At 37.3% G+C, this 11,602-nt stretch overlaps 1 protein-coding gene across 2 annotated transcripts in view; it reads right to left on the bottom strand.

Moving 5' to 3' along the window:
* The window catches only part of GULP1 (GULP, engulfment adaptor PTB domain containing 1), a 164,043-nt gene continuing 152,441 nt past the window's right edge, over window positions 1–11,602 (bottom strand). The window contains exon 11 of one of the 2 annotated variants that reach the window (XM_021400231.1): window positions 1–69. In XM_021400231.1, the coding sequence (XP_021255906.1) occupies window positions 16–69 (54 nt within the window). In that variant the 3' untranslated portion in view covers window positions 1–15. Of the gene's footprint in view, window positions 70–11,129; window positions 11,169–11,602 lie in introns of those variants that run through there. The other variant, XM_021400234.1, reaches the window with a different exon arrangement.

The following is an 11,602-nucleotide window of genomic DNA, read 5'->3' as shown; positions in this document are numbered from 1 at the left end:
CAGATTCTGTTATGCTTAGATACTGTGGGATTCCGCAGAGGGTAGCAAATCACCACCTTTATGGTATGGCTGCAGGAAAAATCATAGAATGTCCCAAGTTGGAAGGATTATCAAGTCCAACCCCCGGCTCCACAAAGGACCACCCAAACCCAGACACTGTCTGAGAGCAGTGCTGAAATGCTCCCTGAGCTCCAGCAGCTCAGGGCCTTGCCCACTGCCCTGGGGAGCCCATTCCATGCCCAGCAGGCTGCTAAAGGAGTAAATAGCCAGGGGGATGTAAATGCGACTGATTTGAGTCCCTTGCTGTGACAGCAGCAGTGAAGCTAGGCCAGTGACAAAAATTATTTAAGATTTTGGTAACTACAATGAAGCAGACGGTTGTCAAGGTTTTCCTAGTAGGTCAGTGTGAGATTTGCACTCTGCATGTTCAGACTTAGATCAAAACCACCGAGTTGAGCTTGGTTTGAGCTTTTCCAGAAAGAACAGAAACATTACCACTTCAGATCAGGGACAAAATAAAAGAAGTAACATTTTTGTGGCAGAGTTCAGCTTGTGGTCCTGTCACACAAAGGAAGGTCAGGCTACTCGTGACAGCACTAAAAGATTTACTAACAGATAAGATATAATGAGAAGTAGAAAAGGTTCACTGGATATGACCTAAAAACACTGCAGCCTGGTAGTATTAATGAAGTTAATTTTAGTCAAAATTTTCAAAAGCATGTGCTACTAATGACAGCTAAAACATCAATTAGGAGAACAAAACAATTTAGTTCATCTGAAAAAGCACCCAGAAACTCCTCCATTGCTTCAATGATTTTTTTTCTTTCTTTTTTTTTTGCTACCTACATGTTCATCTACATAAATAAATTCATTATTTTGTTCTAAGTGCAATATTTTATGGATTAAAAAATGCAATATTTGCAAATAATAATAATATCATTTATTAGCCAAATCTTTATTTTTGTGCATATGAAATAAACAGACTTTTCTATTTCCACAATAATGTATGTTACCATGAATTTTTTTTTTAATATTAAGCATATAATACTTTATAATCTGCTCATTTTGACAATAAGCTGAAGGCAGGAGTATTGGCTGAAGGCTGCATCAAGGATTATAGAATACTTTTAGAAATGTGGAGCATTTCTTCAAAGGCCTGCTGCCAGTACTGTGACATTTGATTGGAGGTGTAAGATGAAACCTCACTGCTACGGTGTCATTGCAGCCCAACCTATGAACTAGTGACAGCTTTATCCAGGATGGAGCAAACAACCATACACTGATTAAAAACTTCATGTATTAGAGATGTGGTAATATCAAAATACCTCTTACTATACACTACACTTCTCTGCTTTCCTGTTAGGATCAAAGCTCTGAACTTTGCAGATTGATCAAAGGTATGGCTAAGCATAAAAAAGCTAAAATACAAATTACATTAATAGCCTTAGAGTAAAATAAAATAATAATTTATCAGTACAGGGAAACGTGAAGGCTAAGAAGGCTTCTGCCGTCACCAGTTATTTTGAATTCTCAGGATAAAGAAAAAAAACAAACCGACGCAGCTGAATTTTGACTCGTTACTCTGCATTGGAATAAGCATCTTCTTTACAAATACACAGCGTGTATTTCTCTGTTCATTCAATATTTGATTAAATATGCATTGATACTTGATCAGATTTTAAACTGTTGTTGTTTTCAGTGTTTTATCATATTTGATGCAGCATCTCTGTTTATTTTCTTCTCTGACCTCATTTTCTTACTGGTCTTCTGCAAGACAAAGATGTTTTCTGTGTGAGAGAGAAATCATATATCTAATCCTTTGTAAGACGGCTTTCAATTCTGATCTATGTATGTTTGAAGAATGAATAATAAATTAATCACGCCATTTCACAGTTTTCAATGTGCTTTGCAAAACTTTTCCACCTAAAAGTTTGCTGTATGATTTTGTCATTTGTGTGGCAGTTTTGTGTGAATAAGAAAGAATGACCTTAATGAAGGGGGTCTGAAAGGAGAAACTGCTTACAAAATGTTTCCCTGAGAAACTTGTTCTGGCAAATTTAAAAGTCAGCTATTGAAAGCCATGCTGGGTGAAAGTCTTCCACAAAGAAAACAATCTTGAATTCAGGAGAATCAGCAGATAGTGGAAAGAATGGATTAGTGAGGAATGCAGCCACTTCTCTGCTGCACCCTATTGCATTATCACAATCGCAGCATAACTATGCTAACAATTTGTTAATAAAAATCTAGTACTAGGATCCGTGTACCTGAAAACACAGACATAAAGAAGAGAGAACACCTCTTACATATCGTTATAGCTGTCTTTGCTTAAATTGGTAAATGGGTTGTTACTACTTTTAACAAAACCCTTCAAAATGTGGTGCTTACTTTGGCAAAACTTCCCTTCCACTTCATCTTTCTAGAATACTGCTGTTTTCTTTTTTGTTTCTACATGACTGTCTTAGCCATTTTAGACTAACATGTGTCCAGCATCATAAGTAATCAAAGTAGCAAAATATCATTTTGATTTAGCAAGAACTTTACATTCCTGTTCACTTGCTTCAAAATTTGCCCATATTATTTACTGAAAAACTGGCGTAAATAAAAATATTCCTATTTTCTCCTACTCTTTTCAGATCTCCAAAGCAAAGTTGACATGGATAACATATCATAAAAGTTGAGATTCACTAGGCTTAGCAAGCTTATAGATTGCAGAAAAGCTCTAGTTGGACAATAGCATCTCACAAGATCATAGCAGCATTAACCTGGCAGTGATGAAGACCACAGTTCTTAAACCTAATACATCTGCTTACTTGCAGTGCCATTCTGGGATCTTCCGGGAGGTATTTCATAGTGTTGTACTTTTTGTTTGTTTGTTTGAAGCTTTTAAGTATACTTATATACATAAGTATAATTTTATTATTATTATATACATAAGTATAATTAAAAGTGAACAGGAATTTATTGTTCTTGTTGATACTTGTCATCCACATGAGAGGCAAAAGGTTTGTATTCAGTTTTCCAAACTCCAGGTTGCATATCAACATATGTAGTTAAATACTCTTTCTGAATTTACTTAGATATTTTTCCTTATTTCAGAGGGGCGCAAACAAAAATTAACTTGATTCCCTAAAGATAGGATTGGAAATATGTTAACTATTACAGGGGGGGACAATATCTGCCTATACTGGGGGAGATAAGTACTTATCTTACCTGGCAAGTGTTTAAGGGTACCCATGTGACAATCACAGGGTGAACCACTGTAAGCTTGAAGCAATTTGTTAGATTTTGTCAGTAAAGGCTATATTATATATCATTTCAATTAATGCGTAATAGTCCTTTGATGGATCTCATATAAATGTATTCTCTTGCACATACATCAACAGATAATGAGTCAGGCAGCAAATACAGACATGAAACATGGTTTACTTCTCTGTTTGCTGCTAAAAATACTGACATAGGATAGAAACGGTGACTGAACAACAGAATTGAGCAGCTTTCTCTCTTCCCTTTCCACTCACTGTCCTCAACTGCAAGTATTTCCCTTGCCTTTCCCTTTTAATTACAATAAGAAGCTGTTGATGTGGAAGCCCTTCAATTTTGACCCCAACCCAAACCAGCCTTCATAGTTTGTGTTACTTTGCTCAGCCAGACTGTCCAGACTCCAGCTCCAGCAGCTGCTTCTGGAGGAAACTGATAAAACAAGTCATAACCTGTCCTGGCCCAAGAAAAGCCTTGGCAAGCCGTGTGTGTATATGCTGCATCCTACAGTTTCCAGTGGCTTGTCTGCAGCTCACACCTCCCTTTTCTCCACCAGAGCCATCTCTGACTAAAGAGTATTTCACCCACAGCAAAAGCCAGGAAGGCCCGTGGCCACACTGGCACAGACTCAAAAGAAAATCTACTTATATCAAATACAGTACAAGAGGACAGAAGTTTGTGGGAAGACACGACCACAAGAGCCTCCTAAGAGCCTGCCTTTCCACTGTTTTTGGCATGTTTCTTCCAAACATCTAGAAAATCCCTCATGCAGGGTCCTGACTGTGCCCTGGAGTTCCCAGGACTCCAGAGAGGAAAGCATGACAATGGCTCACTGGGAGTTATTCCATCCATTGGTGGTGGAGATGAAGTTGGAAGCTTTACAACCTTTTCCTGAGTTAATGCACGTCTGGAGGATGCCTTTTGTTCCTTTTTTTTTTTTTGGGGGGGGGGGGGGGGAGATTTCTAACAAATAACACACAAGCCTTCAGCGATACAAAAGAGGATTAAAATATTAACTGAATATTGGTAATGGAGAAAAGTGTGGGTGGTGGACTTGGAGCAGGCAGGCTTGCCAAAACTGTGGGACAGCTATTCACTTTTCCATGTGCATTTAATCTACCACAGCCACAGACTGATCTTGAGAGAGTGCTGTGAAAATCAAGAGTACATTTGGCTTGGCCTCAGACAGCATCTCCTCACCAAATGAACTGCTGAGGACCATGGTGGCAGCCACACAAAGAAAAGAGTTCCGGACAGCCTTTAAGGGGAGGCTGGGACTGATTCACAAGAATTATCTAGTCTATCTTTCATGAGGTTTTCATACTTACACTTCAAACGGGTCCTACAGCAGTGGTGTTTGGAAGCTTTGTTTCTCTCTCAGCAGAGACTGATGCTCCACAATTAAAGCTTGTGGAGGAAAAAAAATTAAGGCGTATCAATTGAGGTTCAATGCAGGAATTCTTTTCAAGTTGAGAAAGGAAAGTCCTGAATAAACTAGTCAAGAGACCAGACTAACAGATGTGGCATGATTCTGGTGCCTGTATAGGGACTGCTGAGGTGAGGAAGAGGAGAACTGAAAGGGTAAGAAGGAATTCAGAGCCGAAAATTCAAAGAGAAGCTCATTTAAGTTCAGGCCACACAACCCCTCCTGCATGTTTGGGTCTGATGAACCCTTGCAGTGACAGTGTACTGACAGTACATCCCCAGCCTGTACCACCTTGCAGGAGGTGGTGGCCCTGTGGGATCAGCGGCCTGGGGTGAATCTCCTCAGCGGCATGCGTCCCTGGAATTTGGGGATCTTCTGTGTATGATTGAATTTGGTTCTAACGTAGAGCATCTTAATGACTTTATCCTAAAATTCTGACTTATTTTTTAGTTTAAAGGAGTAAGGGACACAGTAGTGGAATGATATAAAAAGAGTATACACATATACTGTTACTTATGTGTACATCTAGATATGTAGATACATGTGACAATAAAGGAATGGCATACAACCCAATGACACAAAGACATTCAAAAGGAGGCAGGAACATTTTTCTGTCTTTATCCTGCCATAACGACAAGTGTAAAGAAACTGAGAAATATCCAATAAAGGAGTGCTACTGTAAGCACATGCTGCATAAAAGAAAGAGGAAAGAAGAAGTTCCTATGAACTCATGCTAAATCCAAAACATAAAAAAAACTGTACAAATAGATTCAGAGGTGACTGCATCAAATTGTAATCAACCTGCACAGATGGTCTTGGCACTGGGAGTTATTTGTCTCTGGTACCTTGCAACAGAACAAAAGCAGACCAAGGCTCTTCAAGGAGTTTGCAAAACTTCAGAAACTTTTTCCTGTCTTTCCATAGCTCTCAGTACATACACAACTTGATTCTCTGTGTGTTTGTACCTAATTGGGCTCATACTCTTCATTTGCTCGTGCTTAAAATTGTGTTCTTCTGGAGAGTCGCTGCAAGGACTACCATCCAAGCATGTAATATTGGAGCAGTTCCAGGCAACACTCAAAATGGATGATGCTGTTTCATATGGTGTGGAAAAAAAGCAAAACTACAAGAACACATGGAGCTGTAGATTACAAATTGATTTATCATTCCCGGAATTCAGCACAGTTCTTAGGGCCAACCACAATACTTTTTTCCAGCTTTCTTTGGTAGGCTTGCTAACCCTTAGAAACATCAGTGTGCAACTTGTGATCCTTAGGAAGAAGACTGGGTTTTAGGTTTTAAGAAAGAAAGGTGATGGCCATTATTTGTAGCCTGAAAATTGAAATATACAGTCTGCATACTTCACACATTCCCAGAAAGTTCTCTAAGAAAAATATAATTGTGGGAAAAATAAATAAAAAAAACATAAAAGCTAGAATGTCCTACATATACAGAACTGCTCCAATTTTCAAAAATTTGCATTTATGAAACAGAGGGAACGTGTATTTCATGGATACCGTTAAACTCTCTCTTTTCCCAGCTTTTTGCTTTTTAATTATAAATGGTGAGTCAGAATGTATTCCTCATTAATCTAAATTCTGCAGGAATGTATCTAAAGGTAGTGTTTTCCAGAAACTGAGAAAAAGGAAATTTTAAATGTTCTCTGCTTTATAACAAGTCCGAGGGGGGCTAGTGTCTGCTGTGCCTTCAGCATTTGCCTGCAGTTACTTGTATTGTGCTTGAAATCCTGATTTAGAACGATCTGACATTTCTACACACGTTGCTAGCTCTGATAATCTCTATCCTTACCTAGAAGTTGCAGTGTATAAAGGACCTTCCTGTTTCACCTACTCAAAAACCCCTCCTAACTCAGGAACTGCATTTGGAGGCATCTGTAGAAAATGTAGAAAATGTATTGGCAAGCTCATTAGTGCACTACTATCTGCATACTGCACCATGCAGTGAGTACAGCAACAGATGTTGGCTTTCCAACTCTCATGTGAATGGATCAATAAGAAAATGTCACCTTAGATATTGTAAACACTCAGTTTGTCCACAGTTTCGGTTATTTTTTTAAATTGAAAAATAAAATCAATAACACAATGGTATAGTAGTGTTTAGGTACATGATAGATACTGCTCAGTAGCATTGGCTGAATCAGATGAGTTGAAAAACGCTCCAAAATTTATCTTCTTTTCAGATCAGTTAAACATCATATGAGTGCCTACTGTAGTCTCTGTTGTCATGCAAACCAGGTTTTCCTGTTGATAGTCTATCTGAATTAAGTTTTCTCATTTTGCTTGGCCTTTTTTATTGCTTTCCAGTGTCTTCTGCGACCATGAAGTGCTTATGAATACACCAAGAGTCAGGACAATCCCCACATGTATATTTTAAAATCAGACTGCTAAAGTCATAATAGTGATAACCTTCTCCTACACTTTTTCAGGGGTGAATGCATTTTATAAATGGCTGAACTGCCTCAATATACAGTCTGCATTATTGCTTGGAATGATTGTGTTTCTGGCTCAACCTTAATGTAAACTTACCTGCAGCAATATGTTGGATCAGAGTCAAATATTGCTTAGAATATTGCTTGGGATTTTTTTCCTCTTTGGCATTCAACTCCTTGGCATTCAACCAGGGAGGTCTGTGAGAGACTACATCTGTGGTCCTGAGAAACAAATCCTTTTCCTATGTTTCAAGTAAATTAATTTTGTCCATACAACTCATGTGGCTTTAGTGATCTTACTGATTTATTTGTTACAGTGCCAAGAGGTAATTTATCTTGTTTACTTAGTGAACTCTAGTCACTATTTCTTTTTAATAACACTTAGTTCTTACAAAATACCTATGTTTGCAAAGGCCTATTAAATAATAGAATGGCGTAGAAGGTTTGATTATTTCACTTTTATACATCAATCCTTGTGATGTTATGACTGCATCCAATTTTGATGGCACAAGATCACAGGCTTGACTTATCTTCTTACAGAATGCATTAAGTATTATGGCAATCTATAGGTACTAATAAAACAGACTGTAAATTCTAACAATCCTTAAACACCCTGAAGTACAGATTTAATGTCCTTAATGATGAGAAAACAGATGCTCAACATGCAAATGGAAGCTTAAAATTTCTGATAATTAGGCACTGCTTTTGATAATCTGAGAACAGCAAGAGGCACTTGTTTGCTTCTCAGAAGCAGTGTATCTGATCCACAGTTAACACTATGTAAATGTTGCTTCACTTGGGAACAGACCATAGCTAAACCCAAACAGAGAAAGAATCCTGTACAGAATTCTCATTCTCATGTAAAATTTCTCATTAATTCTCACTCATCTTATGAAAACCTTTTTTTTTCCTAACCTGCATCTCAGGTTTATCTGCCACAAATTACAACTGAAGTCACTTGAAGTAACTCCAAAATTAAGAACTATTCTGGCTTCTTCATAGTATCATAACCCATGTATGGTTGTAAGAACACAGGGAACTTGGCCACTGGTATCTACTTCTTCACTGTCAAAACACCAGGAGATTTTATTCTTCCATAATAGTAGCTTTCCTCCACTACGAAAAATTAGTACTATTTGAAAAAAATAAAAAATAAAACAAAAAACACCACAAATACATTTAAAATACACGTTAATCTTTTGAAACATGAACCAGTAGAGATTCCAAGATAATGCTTTGATTTCAGTGAAATGTGCTCAACATATTCCAATTTTAACAAACCACCTTCATTCTCCCTTACAGCAAATTAATGCTCTCTTAGGATTTTCCACCTTGAAGCTCAGAGCTGCTCCCCAGCCACATAATAAAACCACCTTCTTCAACTTCCTTATAAAATAAAACTTGCAACTATTTAAATACCATTTGTGGTAGAGCCTCAAGGAGCCATTATGAAGACTCAGTTTAATAGACATTCTGAGTACCTCTTCAGTCAGAAAAGCCTGGGGGTGGGAAGAAACTGCAAAGGAAACAACATGAAAATCCATTAGGGTCTATTCTAAGAATCCTGTTTGGGGCAAATTCTTTTGATATAAAGAGATTATTAAGGAGATTAGCTCACATAGATCTACCTGTTCTTGTGGACTGCAAATGTGTCAAATCTGCTGGCTAGCAGCCCTTGTGTAATCCTGAGTTAGCCATAAATGCTGATGTGGCAGGAAAAAAAGATGTTATTAAATCAATTAAGTTGCACCAAAAAAATTAAAATGTTACTAAATTGCACAATATGGCATTTTTTCCCTCTTTAACTTTCTGCTGTACTTTTTTTCTGTTGTACTCCTTTGTTTTCTTCACGACAAGGGATAAAGCTTTGCTGAACTAAATAGTGGAAAATTTGAAAAAACTGAGCTCAAAACCTTGAAAGCAGAGATTTTAGTTGCTGGCATTCGTATGAGCATTAGAATTCCAAAATTAACTCTGTGAGACTAAGCTTTCAGGTTTTTTTAGCCCAAACTATTTATAAATTAGACTCCCAAGATATTTCTCAAACACAAATGGTAAATTGCATATTCATATGTTCAGAAACCTTTATGCACCACAAAAGTCCATCAAATCCACTGAAAATGCTGTTAAGTTCCAGGAAGATTTGATCTGATGAATAAAGAAATGTGCAGTTTGTTTAATCTCTGCACTGACACTGAATATTAAAGTGTCTCAAGAATGATGCATATATTACAAATGTTAGGCTTTACTTCAGACAAAAAGTTCCCTATCAACATGAAATAATTGGACAAGATGGTAGAGATTCTGTTTTCTATTCTGTTGATGAGAAATGCTACATATTTTCATCAGTAGACAATGCAGCACAACTCATTCTCTTTAAGTATATGTCTTAAAATGGGGAAAGAACTGAGGGTAATTACGGGCTGAAGCTTACTTGCTAGCTTTACTTTCTTTCTGTCTTTTTGCTAAATCTTACAGAACAGCTTGCAGGTATTTTTGATTGTTTTTTGAAAGTATGATCAGTTATTCAGCTTTTTAATTTATTTTTTTTTACAAGACATTTTTTGCAGACATCTGCATTCTCTATCTTAAAAAGCAGCAACAGAAGCCCAAAGTGCTAAATTAAGAAAGCTGAGAGTTCATCTGTAGTCATTAATAATATTTCTTAAGAGTGTTCAAAAGGTGACAAACTGTAGTGACCAACAGGATATAATGAAAACGGAGGCTCTGGATAGAGATTTCTCGGGTAGTGGCACACCGTTCCTTTGCAGAAGAGACTCTTCTTGTGAAGCAAAATTGCTCTGTGAGAGTGAGACCAGGATTAATGCAACAAATTGAAAAATAATCATCATAATGAAGTCTCAGAATCAGCTCAATTTCTTGGCAAGTTCAATCACCTTTGAGATTACACAGTCACAGTTACCTCTAGAAGTGTGAGAAGACTTTGAGCACCATCTTTTTCCCTTCCTTCTTTCCATAAGGGAAGCCAAAATAAAATATAACTCTTTTTGCCACATGAAGGATTTATCTTTGTCAGTTTGAATGACCTGATCGATCTGTCACATGAAGAGACAAAAGAGAGCCACTTAGAAACCAATCCATCTGAAGTAAAGGCAAGGGATTAAGCTAAGAGCATCCTGCAGTGATGCTCACTAACTTATCATACGCTAACGAAAACACACAAGTTAACCATATATGAGCTTAGTTGGTTTAAGAAGTATTTTGACCTAAGCAACTTGTTTACTCATGTGGTGGTGTGACTAGTATGTGGGAAGAGAAAAACAGTCAATTTAACAAGAAAAATAGAAAGGGAGGAATCTAATCTATTTTCCAGCTGTTAATATAGCTTAGGGACTATATAGCAGTGTAGCAGGGAACTGAAATCCAGCACTGCACATCAGGAAGTGATGTTACAACCCGGTCAGCAGTGTTAGGAGAGCTGAAAAAAATTTGAAAAAGAAAAAAGAAGAAGATATTCAAACAAAAGCAGAAAGTGCAGTAGCACAAATCTGACAGCACATAAATTCAGTGGTTTTTTTTTTCACAAGACCAAAAATTTATTCTTCACAATTCAGTTAGCACCATATTCCTAACCTTACAGATGATATTGCAATTTTTCAGGCTTGAAAACAGGAGTCTTCTGTTAAACAACATGCCCAAGTTCACACAGTTAGTGGAAGCACTTCATGTTCTCATCAACAGGCTATCAGGCTGTCTTTTAAAAGATAACTGAGAGCTTCCAAAGGCAAAGTTTTCTTCTAAGCAATGGGAGAACTCCTATTTACTCTAAAGAGAGCAAGAGCAATTACCCACACCCCTTGTACTGGTCCCAAAGATATATATTTACACTAATAGTCTGAAAATTTAGCTCCCAATAGTATTGCATTATGTGTAAAAGAACATCAATACTAGTTGGAACATTGATACGAATTCTAAGAAGATAAGCTTGTGTTTATAACTCACAGCAGATTACACATACCCCTTTCTTGCTATCCCTGACAGTGTTCAGTCTCATGAACTGTCCAAGCCCCACTTCTGCAAGACATTAAATAGATATTGAGTATGATGAGCTTGATGAGAGTTTTTGAAATGGAAACAGTTATCAGAAGGTTTAAGATTAGTTTTCTCAGAAGCATCAACACCATGTTCAGCAGCCTGTCCCAGGTGGGTTTTACAGAGATCGCTTTCTTTATTCCTCAGTTAACCATTAAGGTCATTTACTAGCCAGGTACGTTTATGAGTTAAGTGTAACAGGAAAAAAAAAGCAATATAAAGAGTCCATTAAATCCATGAAGTACTGTGGAAAGACAAGAGAAGAAAGAGGAATTAAAATTTCCATATTACTAATATTAGATAACTGCATACAGAACAGATTTTTCTCTCCTGATTACAGATCAGACCAAACTCCGTAACAAAGGACAAAAAACGGGGATGTAATTTTACAGTGGCTGACATCAGGCATTTGGTGA

Source organism: Numida meleagris, chromosome 5 (assembly GCF_002078875.1).
Source record: "Numida meleagris isolate 19003 breed g44 Domestic line chromosome 5, NumMel1.0, whole genome shotgun sequence".
Taxonomy (NCBI): domain Eukaryota; kingdom Metazoa; phylum Chordata; class Aves; order Galliformes; family Numididae; genus Numida; species Numida meleagris.
Note: the sequence above shows the minus strand (reverse complement) of the source record. Positions and strands in the feature narration are given on the sequence as shown.